The 17,151-nt window shown below is 40.0% G+C and overlaps 1 protein-coding gene across 2 annotated transcripts in view; it reads right to left on the reverse strand.

The window, feature by feature from the left end:
* Positions 1 to 17,151, reverse strand: part of FOCAD (focadhesin) — a 302,415-nt gene that overhangs the window by 215,776 nt on the left and 69,488 nt on the right. The window contains exons 1-4 of one of the 2 annotated variants that reach the window (XM_045780634.2): positions 11,597 to 11,697; positions 9,856 to 9,916; positions 6,085 to 6,289; positions 2,753 to 2,959 (exon numbers count right to left, since the gene is read on the reverse strand). In XM_045780634.2, the coding sequence (XP_045636590.2) occupies positions 2,753 to 2,959; positions 6,085 to 6,289; positions 9,856 to 9,881 (438 nt within the window). In that variant the 5' untranslated portion in view covers positions 9,882 to 9,916; positions 11,597 to 11,697. Of the gene's footprint in view, positions 1 to 2,752; positions 2,960 to 6,084; positions 6,290 to 9,855; positions 9,917 to 11,596; positions 11,699 to 17,151 lie in introns of those variants that run through there. The other variant, XM_045780633.2, reaches the window with a different exon arrangement.

Raw genomic sequence — 17,151 nt, forward strand, 5'->3', positions numbered from 1 at the left:
AATTTATGGGACTTCATCAAGATTAAAAGTTTCTGCACAGCCAAGGAAACAGTCAGAAAAACTAAGAGGCAGCCCACGGAATGGGAGAATATATTTGCAAATGACACTACAGATAAAGGACTGGTATCCAAGATCTACAAAGAACTTCTCAAACTCAATACACGAGAAACAAATAAACAAATCAAAAAATGGGCAGAAGATATGAACAGACACTTTTCCAATGAAGACATACAAATGGCTAACAGACACATGAAAAAATGTTCAAAATCATTAGCCATCAAGGAAATTCAAATCAAAACCACACTGAGATACCACCTTACGCCAGTTAGAATGGCAAAAATAGACAAGGCAAGAAACAATTGTTGGAGAGGATGTGGAGAAAGGGGATCCCTCCTACATTGTTGGTGGGAATGCAAGTTGGTACAGCCACTCTGGAAAACAGTGTGGAGGTCCCTTAAAAAGTTAAAAATTGAGCTACCCTATGATCCAGCCATTGCACTACTGGGTATTTACCCCAAAGATACAGACGTAGTGAAGAGAAGGGCCATATGCACCCCCAATGTTCATAGCAGCAATGTCCACAATAGCTAAATCGTGGAAGGAGCCGAGATGCCCTTCAACAGATGACTGGATTAAGAAGTTGTGGTCCATATATACAATGGAATATGACTCAGCTATCAGAAAGAACGAGTTCTCAACATTTGCTACAACATGGACGGCACTGGAGGAGATAATGCTAAGTGAAATAAGTCAAGCAGAGAAAGACAATTATCATATGATTTCTCTCATCTATGGAACATAAGAACTAGGATGATCGGTAGGGGAAGAAAGGGATAAAGAAGGGGGGGGTAATCAGAAGGGGGAATGAAACATGAGAGACTATGGACTATGAGAAACAAACTGAGGACTTCAGAGGGGAGGGGGGTGGGGGAATGGGATAGACCGGTGATGGGTAGTAAGGAGGGCACGTATTGCATGGTGCACTGGGTGTTATACACAACTAATGAATCATCGAGCCTTACATCGGAAACCGGGGATGTACTGTATGGTGACTAACATAATATAATAAAAAATCATTAAAAAAATAAAGTAAAATAAAAAAATAAAACCCCATATCCAACTACGATCCATGATCCATACATACCTCAAACCAAGCATATCTAAAACCAAATTTATCATCTTCCCTCTAACACCAGCTACCATTTCTCAAAGTGAAGGGCAACATGCAGTTGCTCAAAAGAGACAGCTGAGACTCTACCAAGGAACTTCTCCTTGACCATCTAATCAGCCACAAAGCCCTACTGATTTCATCTCCTCCCTTTCTTTTCCTCCCTCTTCTATTCTTTCCTACTCTCTTCCCCAAACTAGTCCCTTGCTATGGACTGAATTACACCCCTGCCACACAAATACACATATTGAAGACCTAACTACCAATCTGACTATATTTAAAGAACACAAGTAATTAAAAAATTCAATGAAGTCATAAGAGTAGGGCCAAAATCCAAGTAAGACTAGCATTCTTTCAAAAAGAAGTAATAGCTCTCTCTTGCTCTCTCCCCAGCCTGTGAGAACACAGCAAGGAGGCAGCTATCTACAAGCCAAGAAGAGATTCCCCACCAGAACCCGGCTGGTCAGCACCCTGATCTTTGACTTCCTAGTCTCCAGAAGAGTGACAAACACACTCGTGTTGTTTAAGCCACGCACTCTGCAGTAGTTTGTTACGCCAGCGAGCAGCGTAAGACCCGCCTCCTCACATCCGGCCCCAGTAGTGTTGCCCAGCTCTAAAACGTCCTCCAGTCTCCCACCACGACGATCTTCCAAACACAAAACTCTGAGGGCACCTCTATGCAGAAAGGTCTTCAATAGCACGCCATTGCCGAGAAGACAAAATCGTAAAGTCATTGGTGGGGCGTGGAAGACCTTCCGCGGTAGACCAGCGTTATGTCCTATACCTTCACGTGTCAACGATACTGCACACATTGTCTTCAGAACACGGCATGCCTGCCCTGCTGGTTCATGTTTCTGTGCTTGGGCACATGCTCTTCCACAGCTGGAAGGCCTCCCCACATGTGGTTTGTACCAGGCCAGCTCCTAGGCGGGCTTCCTCAAATCGGAGCCCATGCCCTACTTCCCTTCACTCGTACTCCCACTGCCCTTTACATGTAGTCCCATAGAAGCAGTCACCTTACTGGATGCCAGTTACTTAAATTATTTATGTGAATGCCTGTGAGTCTCCTGAGGTCACAGAAAGTGTCTTTTTATGTATGTATTCTATAGGGTCCGCCATATAATAGGTGTTCGATACTTGCATTCTACATAAACAAATGGGAAAAAAATGCCACAGCAGTAGACCCTTTACTGGTGCTCCAAACGCAGTGACTTGCTTTTATAACAGACAATAGTAGTACGTTAGTAGTACGACCCAACGGTAAAAACAGTGATACCAATAAGGTAAACGAGCACGCTCACCCTGCTATTGGAAGACCCAATTAGGAGAACTACGGAGTAAAATTTCATACCCTCGGGGCACCTGGGTGGTTCAGTTGGTTAAGCGTCTGCCTTTAGCTCGAGTCATGATTCCAGGGTCCTGGGATCAAGCCCCACATTGGGCTCCCTGCTCCACAGGAGCCTGCTTCTCCCTCGCCCTCTGCCTGCCACTCCCCTGATTGTGCACGCTCTCTCTCTCTTTCCCTCTCTGTCAAATAAATAAAATGAAACCTTAAACAAATTTTTTTCCCCGTACTTTCCTTACCTCCTTCAGAAGTTCAACACCGTGCTCTAAAAGGTGAATTAAAGATGAGCATTCCCCAGTTATCGTTAAGCTGACTTCACAGACACACAGCAGCTGAAGGGTGAGCTGGGTAAGCTGAATTTTCCAGAAAACGGGATGACGCAGAAGGCTTAAATATACTTCCTCAATAAACAGCATCACTTCTGTTGTCTGGATCAAATCTTTAACCTGTTTAAAAAAGCCATTATACGGTATTAAAATAATATACAAAACAGAGGATCATTTTAAACTATGTAAGAAGTATTAATAATTTTTTCTAAACCTATGAAGACTTAAAGAGACGAAGACATTTACATAACTCAAAGAGAATTAAACCAGGTATAAACTCTGCCCTTTTTTTTGGTCACTAACCAAAATACAATTTGCTACCATTTTTGTTACTGCTGAATGACACAAATTCTTTTCATGTATTTTTCTGACTTCTCTGAGTGTAGATTTTTCTTTAAGACAAATTACATGACTGTGCCAACATGTTGAAGGAAATTAAAGTTGGTTTTGAGTTCTCCAAATGAACTCTCCTTTCAACGAGTCCAACACAGTTACCTGGAAGAAAAGGGCAGCGTGTTATTCTAATGTACTACTAAGCCCTTCATCTGGAAGATATTTGCTCAGACAACCTTAACTGAGAGCATCTTTTCCACAGTTGGCAGATGCAATGAAAGACCACATTCGAATGGTAGGGTGTCTTCTCAACAGGCTAATGCATTAGATAGGAAGGACTTGGGTGCTCTTGAAAATCCCAATTCAATTCAAACCCAGCTGTTCCGATCAAAATTCTGGAGTTGGTATTAAGGATATAGTCCTGCTCACAGACACATTGGCATTTACCAGAGATTACAAACAATGAACCATCTGCTTCAATCAGAAGCCTTGTGTCTGTTAAATTCATCAAGAGGAAAGCCTACAGTTGACCAGCTGTACCTTTCACCAATCGTTACCACCATAATAACCCAAAAGGACTGTAAGTTACACAAAGAGAAAAATTAATTCCTAGCAAACAAGAGGGAAAAAAGATATTGAAAGAAGAGACAGAAAATACTAAGTTATAAAAAATAAATGTGAACCATCAAGTAGCTAAATTATTTTACCCTTTTGCAAATTTACAATGGTAAAGGCAAAAGGCCACCAAGAAAAGGGATTTAAAACAAGAGAAAGCCTTATGTTTATTGGACAACATATTTCCTTGAATGTATTTTTTGTGCATACTTGAAATTTTGAAATTATTAAAAAATTTTTGCACAACCTCAGCAAGTTAGCATTAAAGGCTCTCTAATCTTCAATATTACCGAAATTTTTACCAATACTTGTGAAGTAATGTTCTGTGTTGAGGTAGCAATAGATTATGTGCAATGGAAGAAATATGCAATGCAAGAGTCACAGTTAAAAAGAAAGAACTATTTGGACCAAGGTCAACAGTGAAGTTTAAGGCAGGTAAATAAAAACAAACAAACAAACAAACACAAAATGGAAGAGCAACTGTTGTGAACAGAAATTAGAAATTTCATTAACCATCGTTTCATCATAGGTCAACAGGGTGGCATGGCTATGTCTAAAATAACCTTTTTTTTTAATTGAGGAGATTCTATGCACGTGCACAGTATGGGTCAGACCACAAATATAGGAGTGTGTTCAGCTCTAAAAAGAACATTTCATAGTAACGCCTTCTGCACACCAATAAACTAGAGAATTCCTGGCAACGGACAGTGAAAGGTCTGGAAACCCTAGTACAGAAAGCGATGAAGGAAAGAAAGGAGGAAAGGATGGAAAGGAAGAAAGGAAAAGGAGAAATAACACAAAACAGGATGCAGATGAGCTTTTTAAGAAGCCTATTTTGTTTTATTCTATGAAGAATGGAAACTAATGGGTAAAATCTTAGGAAAATGCATGTCAATTAGAAATACTTAAAAAAAAAAAAGGCTGCCTTCCAAAATAGCACACTTATCACTAAAAAATTAGTCATGGATGGTTATCTCAGAGAGTTCAGGAATACCTGTAATCAGTGGGAAAATGGAATCCGTTCCCACTAAGATCCCTCCTGACGCTCAGTCTGCATCTTTTAATAAAGCCTATTTGTTAAGTGATTAAATGTATTTATGCTGCTAGTTCCATTAGTTCCAAATGATGTATCTCTCTCCTTCTTTTTCTTTGCCTATCTCGACTATATTAGGAAGTCACAGATTTCCCAAAATATCTCACAGAGCTCACCTGGAGAAGTTATTTAGGCTTATAGATACAGGTTCCTGAGGATGAAGGCAAACATCCACAGAAGAGCACAGAACTGGGTGACGCAAGCACGCGGTGGAAAAAGTGTGCCCCGGTTTATACACTGCTTTATTGCCCACACAAAACAAAAGCCTTGGAAAAGCCACAGGAGAATTCATTTTAATTAACTTTTCTCTGCCTTGATTACAGGAAAGCCTATTTATGAGTCGCAGAGGAAAGATTCACTCTAGTCACTCTTTGCTAACACAAACTTAAAACAGGTCATCTGTGACCTCAAGTGATCGCTCTGAAAAATATTCGCAGATTTCCTCCAGCAGCTAAGCAGCATGGCTCTCAGATTCTAGGCAAATGAGAAAGCTCGACGATGAGAGGGATGGCCTGATGAATTAATCACTACACTAACAGCACAACCCACCAGCAACTGGCTTTTTTTTTTTTTAATCTGCAGTTATAGAGACATTAGCTCATATTTATTTCTTCCTGGAACTTCCTAGGCATTTTATCCATACCTGTTAAACATCTTTTATCCATCTACTTCGAATTATGAGAATTTATATACTTGTCTTAACTCCCTTCCTAGACTGTGGGCTTCTCATGAGCCGGAGACATCAGGGTCACCACGTACGCTCTAAGGAGACATGGAGAAACTGGAATCTAGCCAGACTCAGCTGGTCAAGCCCTGCATCTCTAGGGCTGTATCTGCCAGGAGGCGCACCTTTTTCTAATTTGTGCAGAGCTCTTTTTTTTTTTTCTTGTAACTGTCTTGTGTCTAGCACAAGGAGAAACTCAACTCAAGATTCTTTGCCCTGAGAAGTCTTCCTTGAGCAACAGAAAGTTTGCATCCTTACGAATCCTAAAATGGATTACGTTGATTTATAGGTCTGTGAACTTAGTTAACACGATACGTGTAAATGTTAAGTCTAGACTGGTTCCTTCATCATCTCCAAAAGCCTGGGAGCGTTTCTGGAACCAGGCTTGCAAATCACCTAGGTTCTACTCTATGCATGACGTAACAAGTAACATGAACCGATGCTGCTGCCGTACCAGTGAAGGAGGACGAGGGGCCTTACCTGCAAACATGGGACCATGTCACAACACAGCTGAAGTATCTGTTGTTCCAAGACTGATGGTTGTCCTGGGTCACCAGACACCCGGGGTTGAAGTAAGACTTTCAGCAGGGTTAGACGGAGTTTAGCGTATTCTTGTAACTGGGATGGTTCGCAATACAGATACCATAGAAACGGTGCCATTATTTGGATACACGAAACTTCTGACCTGCAAATCATTTCATGCACAAGCCAGTTCACCAAGTTAAACAGGGTACCAAGCAGTAATCATCAAACATCAACTTATAGTTCATGACACACTAGGATACCATGGAATGTAACTTTTTTTCATAATTCTTCAATTCTACCATGATCTACCTGGATCCACACCAAGCAGTTCTTTGTGCCTGGGGGAAATGACAACACCTGCAGCCCATAAGCCCGGTGCCCAGGACTAGGAGACTCTCTACTTGCATACTAGAATAGCACTGGCGTCTGCAGGACCAGGCTTTGGTGAACATCAGAATGATCCTGGAACCTTTTTGGAATTGCAGACATCAGGATCCACTCTCCAGGAATAGGACAAGGGCATGCATTTTTGGAAAAACTCTATAGGTGAAGTTCTATGTAAAACAGAACCATATGGACATCCCAAGAAGATTATATGAACAGTTAACATTTATTTGTCAAATGGTTAACACATGTGGGGTCCAAGCTATTGCACCATATTTATGCCTTTCAACTCATGTCATCCTCACCACAACCCTATGAAATAAAACCATCCCATTACGCAGATGAAGAAACGAAAGCAGAGAGAGGTTAAGTAATTTGCCAAGTCCTTCCTCTTAAGCTCTTCCCACTCAGAGGAGGAAAGCTTTACAAATCTTTCCTACCTATTTAGATTTCAATATATCTCAATAACTCCACAGCCAAAGTCACTAAAATGCCAGAATGACCCCTGAGGTATATACATTTGATCAGGTCATTAACCAGCTTAAAAGAGCATGCCCCCTTAAGAGAAAGTATTTGGCCCAATTCACAAACCCTCCATAATTTAGCCTCTGCTTGTCTTTTCAGCCTCATTGCTTGCTCCCCTCTGCTCTCCACTGAGCTACTCTAAATGTATTTCAGATGTTCAATCGAGTTCCCCGAGCTTTCTTCTCACTTGCTATTACCTCTACCTAGAACATTCTCCTCTTTCTTCCTTTCCTGTTCCTTCCTCTGCTAATTCCTGTCATTTTCCAGTGCTCTCTTTTAAAACGACTCCCTGAGGGCCTGCCCTTAACCTAGCGTAAGGCAGACCCCCATTATGTGCTTTCACGGGACAGTGAATATATTGTCATTATTTATTTAATATCTCTATCTCAGGCCAGACTAGAAGCCAAATGACAGCATGAATTTCTGTTTACTGCTGTATCACCAATAATGACATATTAGGCCTCCAAAGAGATGTTCGATCACTAAATTAATCGACTCAAGTTATACTACACCATAGTTTTACAATTAGCGTGCATCAGATATCATAATTTTATTTTACTGCTTCATATGTATTATACATAAAGAATTATTAGGTAAGATACAAAGATGAACAGGCATTATCTCTCCTTAAAAGGCATCCAGTCTAGGGGCGCCTGGGTGGCTCAGTCGGTTAAGCATCTTGGCTTTGGCTCAGGTCATGATCTCAGGGTCATGGGATGCATAGGATCAAGGCTGGCACCAGGGTCCATGCTGAGTATGGAGTCTGCTTAGGATTTTCTCTTTCCCCCTTTCTCGCCCCCTCCTTGCACGCTCTCTCCACCTCTCAAATAAATCTTTAAAAAAAAAAAAAAAAAAAAAGAGAGGCATACGGTCTAACAGTGGCAATCAGGTCTGTTCCTGGACTAGAGGACAGAAAGTGAAAACTTCTAAAAGAAAGGTATAAAGTGCAATACTTCAATACTTCATGGAGGAAATGCTACTTGAATTATGCTTGACAACATAATTTTATAATACATTACACAGCAATGTGATTTTAAAACACCATTAACATTAATAAAAATTTCAAAGTTACCAAACTGATAACATTTATTTTTTCATTGATTCTCTTGGCAAAATTTACTGAGTACCTACAGCATCCCATTCACTCTTCTACGTGCTAGAAACAAAGCAAGAAACAAGAATAAATATTGGTTCTGACGGAGCTCACAAGCTGGAGGAATTTTTTCCTCATGAGACAAATATTTACACAATCTATAAAAAACTTCTGAGGACTTTGAGTTCATAATTATTACTGAAACATGCCTTTATCATACCAACCATTTTAGGAAACTAAAAAAATCTTCATAGAACAAGCAAGAGGACAATGTATGTGTAGGTTAGAATATGAAGAAGTCTCCAGAAGAGAGATTTAAGAAATGTTGTTTCCCCGTTCCCTAATAATGTATTCCCCAAACAATAAATACAATCTAGGTGTCAAGAACACCCACGAATACCTTCTCAGTTTTCTCCTACATTGAGATGCTGAAGGCAAACTGCAAGTTTCGTGTAAAGAAACGTATTTCCAAGACGCTATTATTGTTTGACATCACAAACATAACGCTGAGCTTCTTTAGGATAATATACTGTTTACAAACCTCTTTGGCTTGGCGCCTGGGTGGCTCAGTCAGTTAAGCGTCTGCCTTCAGCTCAGGTCATGAGCCCAGAGTCCCGGAATCGAGTCCCACGTTAGGCACCCTGCTTCTCCCTCTCCCTCTGCCTGCCACCCCCTTTTGTGCTCCCCCCGTCAAGTGAATAAATAAAATCTTTAAAATAAATAAATGAATAAATAAATTTTAAAAATTGAATTATCCTTGGCTTAATCAGTCCTGATTTTAGATTTCCTATGTGGTATCTGATGACTGGCATTTCAGTGGGGTATGAAATTGACAGGTCTGAAGGAGAAAAGAAATAGAATCAAACAGACCACCTGAAATCCCAAAGTGATTAAGAATGTTTACAACCGTACCCAACTGTGCATGTATGTACCTACACACAAGTCTTCTCTATGTTCACAGAGGGAGAAGTGGTAGGGAAAAACTCGGAATGAGAGTCAAGAAACAGGCTTTCGGCCCTTCTCAACCACTAACTAACCCGGTGACCTTGAGAAGGTCATTTGATGTTGCTCACCTTCATTCCTTCATTTGAGAAATTATGCGTGAGACTAGAAAAACTTAAAGCACCAGAGACAATGATGTCATTGACAATTTATGCAATTCTCAGGGCTTAACATCATAGGCCTTCTATAAATGCATGCAGAATTTAATTAGAACATAATGCCCAAAAAATCTAGCATGAAGATACACTGTCATGTCAGGACATCTACATACCATTAAAAAGGAACCCAGCTAATGAACAATTCTTGACACAGGAGGAACCAGAGTACAAGCTATCTTCACAACATTTTGCCTTCTTCCCCTAGTTGTGAATCACTGTTTATATTCTTAGCAAATTAAATCACCAACCTTCCTTCATTACCTTCCAAACAACTAAAGTTGCTCAGTACTAAGTTATGAAGCTAACTTGTTCTAAAATTAAATCTCAGGAAACTAATGGTCTGCCGAAAAATGCAACCAGAAATATCAATTTCATTCTGCGAAGAATAACCCCATAGTATAAAAGTGGAAATGAGGCAACTGAAATTATTCTTAGCAAATAAATTTAATTTAGAACTTCCGAAAGGCTCTAGATAGTGTAACCTAACACATAAGAACTTGAATGAAAAGAGTCAATAGAAGCTTATCAGGGAAAAAACCAAAGTCAATTAATAATCTTTTTTACCTTATGAATATCTGGACATATTTCATTAGGATAACGACTTCCAAATCCCAATATAACACTCCTTTGAAATGAAGATAACCAAAAGGTAATTAATTACATGATGGCTAACTCAAGAGCTGGAAAAGAAAGACAGTCCTGAGGATTACCCTAAAAACAAGCTTAATAAAAAGTTTGGCACAACAGCAGCAGCATCTTTTATAAAATATCCTCCTAATCTATTTAACAAGAGCAAGAAATTTCATTTAAAAAACGTATTTATAAGTTCGTTATTTTTAATTTCCGACAAAGATGAACAAAGACTTATTTCAGAAATATTAATATCTTACCTTTGAAAATGCAATCTAGGTGAAGGAAAAGAGGATAGTGAAGTTTATGTTGAGCTATCAGCCAAATGTCACATGAATTTTTCTCACTGGCAGATGGTCCAAGGTTCCCTATGTCTCTTACAACTCCCTGCGACAGTACGCCATGCCTAGAAATCCCACCTAACATTAAAGTTGTGGACTCAGAAGTGGTGTTCTAAGAAACTGTATGTATAGGACACTGTAAGACCTTCAAGAACAAGAAAATATGAATGTAGCTGGTGTGGTGAATGTCACTCAGGCACTGGATTACCTGGGACCGTTGTGTCCTATCATGACCTTGCATGATAGTACTAAGTACGCAGTGATATTACGTATTAAGAGGCCCTCTGCAACCCACCTCATGTACATAAATTCAGTATTTATAGAGCACCTAGAAATGGGCCAGGCTTTATTAATACAAAGACTAATGAGACACAGTCCCTGCCCTCAGGAAGTTTCCCCAGAGAGGAATTCCAAGACAATGAAGTACAATAATGTTACGAATCACAGCTGACGTTATTATGAGAGCACATAAAAGAGACCCCTCATTCAGCTTGGTAAGCAAGGACTTCCGAGCAGAGAGATTTAAAATAGAGAAATGAGTCAGGAAAGGGTTGGGGTAAAATTCAAGAGTAAAGTAGGTACTGATAAGCAAAAGCACGGAGGGAAGGGAACAGCACAGCTTTCTGGATGGAATCGAAAGCAAGTCCACGAACTGCTGCATACGCCATTCATAAATCAGCAGGTCAAGAGAAAACTGGGGAAATAGGTTGAAACTGTGTAGGAAAGAGAGCCTAGCATAACAAACTAGATTTTACCTTTTAGCCCAGGGATTTTCCAATTATTTCGGAAGCCACACTATTGTTTGCCAGTAGAAAGCTACCACAAGATATCTACATGTAAGTTCTATAGAAAGAGCTAACGGGGTGGAGGACAGTCCCCATGCTTTGTCCACACGACGCAAGTGCAGTTTGAAAACCACAGTTGTGTTAATTTAAGCAAGGGAGTCATACAACAAGATTTACTCTTTTTTTTTTTTTAAGATTTATTTATTTGAGAGAGTGAGCAAGCATGCACGCATGTGCACACGTACCCAGAGGCAGAGGGAGAGGGAGAAGCAGACTCCCCACTGAGCAGGGAAGCCTTAACTTCTTTAATAGCTTTTTTCATATTCAATATTTCAACCATCAATTAGATCTGGTAGGGGTTTGTTTTTTGGGGTTTTTTTTTTTTTTTGCCTCTTAAATAGAAAACACAACTATATCTTGTTCTAAAACATTTCTTTTCTTCAACAGAAAACAACATAGTCAAAGTAGCTTTAAAAAAAAGAAAAAAACAAAAGCTCTAAAATGAGCAGATGCCATTCCATCTCCCTCATTTATTTTATTTTACATTACCTTTCAGGGCATTGCTGGAAAAAAGCCGTCAGCTGCTGCAAAAGTACTGGCCAGCAATCAGGTCTGTGTTCGAGCACAGTGATCAAAGGCTGGGGGTGATTTCTGAAAAGCACAGAAAGTCGCGTTGGAAGCTGTTGTTTTGGGACTACAAATTCTCAACATCCAAATACAGCAACAAGAGCCAACACCATCTAGAAACTGTTTTCCGGGATGCAAAATTACCATTTGTTGCAGAGTTGGGTCATTAGAACTAACATTTTTTTTCCTTATCTACCTGTTTTGCAGAAAAGAACATCAACTCTGAGTCTTAGGGATCCAGATTTGACCACAAACTCAGCCACACAGTACCTCTGGGACTTTGGCCAAGCTTTGGAATCCAGGAGCTCGGTCATATCCATCTCCTCCTCGGTTTCTTCATTCCTGGAGGTCTCCTCCTCCTCTCTTTCCAAACCTGGAATGTTCTATTTCCTCTAACATTGCTCCAACTTATAAGCACCCTCTCCTTCTCTGTTCCTACTTACCCCCCATTCTTCTCAGTGTATGGCTCCATTCCTCCAGCATATTTAAGACAAGGAAAAAAAACAAAAACCAAAAAACATTTCTTCCATCTCAAAATAAACTCTTCAAAACGAAAACTCTTAAAATTTCTATTGAACAAGAAAAAGAATTTTTATCTGGTCTACATCCATAAAGATACCTAAAGAGACTACAAAACATAAGATCTGAAATTGCAGGATTCTCAAATAATGAGGTTTAAGGGGAAAAAAAACCTACGAAAGTTATTTTAAATAGTTCAAAAGCTTATTAGAAATAGTAAATTCATTAGCTTTTTTAAGTTTTTTATTATGCTATGTTAGTCACCATACAGTACATCCTTAGTTTTTAATCCATTAGCTTTTTAAACTATGAAGTACTATACAAAACTTTTAGTTATTATTGATATGGCTTTTTCCTCCAAAAAAAATTTTAATAAAACAATTGTTAAAAAAAACAAAACCTTTCCTTTTTTACATAAAAGGAATCATATACATAATACTCTTTAATCTCTAATTTTAACCCTACAATGTATCTCTAGCAATATTTAAAGAAAAAAAAAAAAGATCAAGCCATCAATTACACCCAAATGACCTTTTTTTTTTTTAAGACAGCCTTCTTGGTGATTCTCAAAATGCGATCTCCTTAAGGTCAGTATCAACATCACCTGGGAACTTGTTAGAAATGCAAATGGATTCACAGGGCCCATTCCAGACCTAATAAATAGCCCTCCAGACAATTCTGAGGCCCTGCTATAAAGCAGTGGTTCTCAACCACTCTCAAAGCACTGTTTGATTCATCTGGGAAGCTCTTTTAAAAATACTGATACCCCCCCCAAAAAAAAAAACCCCGATCAATTATACTGGGGTTGCTACGTGTGGAGCACAGGCATTAGTCATTTTTAATAACTCTTCCAGCAATTCTGACACGTTGTTAGGGTTGAGAACCACTACAAGGAAAAAAACCCAGAGGGAGGTGAAGAGTCAGGAAGTTTTCGGATGTTTCTCTCTCTTAAACAGAAAAAGAAAAATATGGCAGGTCCGGCACATGGAAGCTCTCGTGTGAAGCCCGGCTCGGACACGACCCCACCGTTCCCAGGTATGATAACACCATCTCCGGATGGGCTCCTCCACCGCACCTCATCTATCAGGCACTAACGTCACCTCCTGGCGGCCTCCCGTTTGATCAGACTACTGCCATTGCTGAGGGGTCGCTCCAACGGTTTTCTGCCAACACTCAAAACTCCCATCAAAATCCTATTTCCAAATTCCAAACTCTTTGGCACGCACACCTACCTAGAATTGCTTCTACTCGAGTTGCCACAGATATTAACAAACAAATGCTACAAAACCTGACAGTCTCCCAGGAACGTCACACCAGCCAAACTTCTAACATTGAGAGTTCAGAAGGTCATGTTCACGTAAACATGAAAAAAAGGAAAGAAGGGCACTTGCGGTCATTTTAGGTATGAGTTTGGCTCCTGCCAAGCACCATATTAAAATGAGGAACATCACATAGGACCATCCATTAATCCTCCCCCTAATGGTGGCATTTATGACGATCTAAGAAGAAAATGCAACAAGGTATCACACCATCACGTAGGATCACACACTGCGTGTGATCCTAAAGCACTTCGGCGCTTTTCAATACTCTTCCCTTGTAAGTCGTTCCTTCCTCCACCTCGCTCCCCCTCCAAAAAATACCCAAGTATCTATCCGGTGAGGTGTTTTTTTTTTTTTTTCTATCGTTTAACACTTTTGTCCAAATTAAATCGGGTCAACAGAAATAAGAGGTAGTAATTTTAAAGTAGGACCAGAAATGCTGCACATGTGGCCAATATAATTTCCCTTCTACTTCACTGGGATTGTGGGACCCGCCCTAGCTTTGTTGCGTGAAGCCAAAGGCCTGTTTTGCTTGCCACTGGATCCAGGAGAGTCTATTTCGTATCTCAGACTTAAACACTAAAGATGAGATGAAGTAGAATATAGGAGAATAGGGATTATCCAGATTAATTACTGATTTAGACATCTGGATAATTAACTTTACCAAAGAATTGATTACGTCAGGTCCAAGTGCAAATATTGCAGAGAATAATATACAATATTGATTCCAAGAAGCTCTCTTGAGGAAGAAGGGAAGTCCAAATTAAGAACATTGCATCTTACTAGTGATTAACATTTGATTATAATATTATACTATTTCAACTGAATACAACTAACCTAAAATCAATGTTAATTGCCAAAATTTTGTTTTACTACTTTGAGCGTAATGAAGCAAAGAGCTAAATTCTCCCTGGTGAATCATCAAATTGGTGTGTGAATACAAATATAGAAAGCTTTATGCTTAATAGAATGAATGCATTTTGTAATTCAATAGACTTTATGGTGCAACTGGCACGCATGAAGTTTTCTCAGTCTTTGCACAACCGCTATTTGGGGTCAGAGAATTCTTTTGGGGGTTGTCCAGTGCACTGAAGGGGATTTAGCGGCATTCCTGGCCTCTACCCACAAGACGCTAATAGCATTCAATATAGTTATGACAATCAAAAATGTCCCCAGACATTACCAAATGTCTCCTGGGGGGGTGGGGGCAAAACTGCCCTGGTTAAGAATCACTGAGCCACTGTAAAATGACAAGCACTTATGAAAGGCACAAAACTGATTAAACCATGGTACCGTCCCAGAGCTATTTAAAAAAAAGACGATGCCACCTTCACCCTTCCTTGCAATGAACCAAAAGCAACCCATCATACTCAAAATTCTAAGTTTCTTATGGAAATATAGTCATTAAATATTAACGTTAGGTACATAAGAGTAACACAATACAGCAGAAACTCCAAAATTTTCAATGGAAAACTAATGGAAAATTATTCCTTTGCAAAATACAGAATCATGTTCCAAAATAAACTGTATTCAATAATATACCTACTAATTTGGGTATGATAGAAAATAGTCATTTTCCTATTTAAAATATTATCATTGGAACATTTAAGATGTCATAAGACTAAGCATAATTCATTCTTGATGCATTCAGGGATTATTAAATTTATGGCTTATTCAAGATTTCTCTTTTCCTTCTTCCTCTCATTCACTGCTCGTTAGCCATTCCACTTCGTTCAAGTACACCCAACTGAGAAAGGTCAAGGTAAATGGGAGGATCCACAGTTTAAACAGGTCACCTCTGCTCTTCATCAGAAGATCAAACAAAGAATGTAGTACAGAACACCAAGTAAAACCCGGGTTATGCCTTAAAATTTCACTTCTCCCCAACCCCACTACTCAAGTGATACAAAGCTGACTACAACGCTGTATTGAAAATGATGGATGGGCTGACCATACAATCAACATGATCATTTGTGAAAGTATTAGTGGCAGACAATGAGCTATGCAAGTTTTGAGGAACAAAAACAACCTTGGGACATGCTCATCATTATTATTTAGATAAGCAGTGCCTCCCTAGCGTCACTGGAATCACTCACTGTTAGGCTGCCACAATCCCATCTCCGAAAAAACTGCAAGTAGAGAGGAGGCAGAAAATAGTGAAGGGGAGGCAATGAACAAAAAGGGTCAAGAGTTCCAGATATACATGCAGGCTCTGATCTCAGGCAAGAGAATGAACCTCTCCTGGACAGAGTTTCTTCATCTGTAAACTGAAGACATCAGACCAAGTACCTTCCAGTGCTAAAGATAATGCCACCCATTAAAGCCCTAATCTTCCTACTGCTCTGGACTAGAGGTAGGACCCAACTGTGCAAAGGCAGGGTACAGAAGGCTCTCGACTGTTAATAATTCTGTGCCAATCTTGCATGGCTCTAAGGCCAACGTCCAATAAAATCTAAGCCTCACAAAGGAGTCTCCTTTTTTTATTTTTAAGATTTTATTTATTTGCTTGAGAGAGAGTGAGAGAGCATGAGAGAGAGAGAGAGAGCTCAGAGGGAGAAGGAGAAGCAGACTCCCTGAGCAGAGAGCCCGATGAGGGGGCTCGATCCCAGGACCCTGGGATCATGACCAAAAGCCGAAGGCAGATGCTTAACCGACTGAGCCACCCAGGCACCCCAGGAATCTCTTATTTTTAATCTCAAAGAGATAAACCATACCACATTTATTTCAGAGAGAAGTACGGTGCCCAGAATGAGCACAAATGTTTTAAGTCATAATTTCCCAACTCCTGAGACAACCAATAGATTCTGCTTTCCTCTTAAAAGAGAAGAGCACTGTTTCTAAAGTTTAAAATCAATACAGACCAGGTGACCTGGTCACCCTTCATTGGCCTCTAGTGCCTCTTGTCTCTCCCTCACCGTCTGGTTTCTGTTTTTGCCATAGAGGAACCAATTTGTCGTACGTTCTTCGGCACCTTCCCATTTCGTGATTTATAAATGTCTTAACTGCCATTTTAAGTAAAGCATTTACACTGTACCTAGCACACGGAATACTCCATCAATGCGGAACCATTCTGATTATCAGACAGGTAGGTTTGTATCTCAAACCAGAGCAAAGGCTGCGTGAAAGCTGGAGCTGTCTTATTCTTGTTAGGTTTCCCTTTCAATGCCGAGGCACAGCTACGATAAATGTAACTCACACACACACTCTCCCCAAAGCACCTTTTTAAACTCTTTCACTGGGTCGTGAAAAACCAACTTATCACAGTGCCTCTAGTACACGCTTTCAGAGTCCACACTGTTCAGGGATAAAAAGCACAGAGGAAACACGCAGAGTTGGTACCTAATACTTGAGCCCTCCCCACCCTTTAGTAATATTGTCAACAACACAGCGCGGTGCACGCATCTTAACAGAATGGAGTGGGGGCAGGAGTGAATGACAAATGCACGGTTCCGCTAGACTAGCACCGAGGCAATGACAGAGTAAGGTATGTAACTAGATTCACCTTCCCAAGTATAAATACATCAATCTTAATAGAAAAGAGGGACGTAAAAAAAATTAGTCTTGCGGTAGGCAAATCAAAAAGCAAAAGTTATTTGTAACCTTTAGGTCACCTCAACCTTTCTGCTCCATCTCTGAGTA

The sequence above is a fragment of the Ursus americanus genome, chromosome 18 (genome assembly GCF_024610735.1).
Source record: "Ursus americanus isolate L20-20 chromosome 18, mUrsAme1.1.p, whole genome shotgun sequence".
Lineage (NCBI taxonomy): Eukaryota > Metazoa > Chordata > Mammalia > Carnivora > Ursidae > Ursus > Ursus americanus.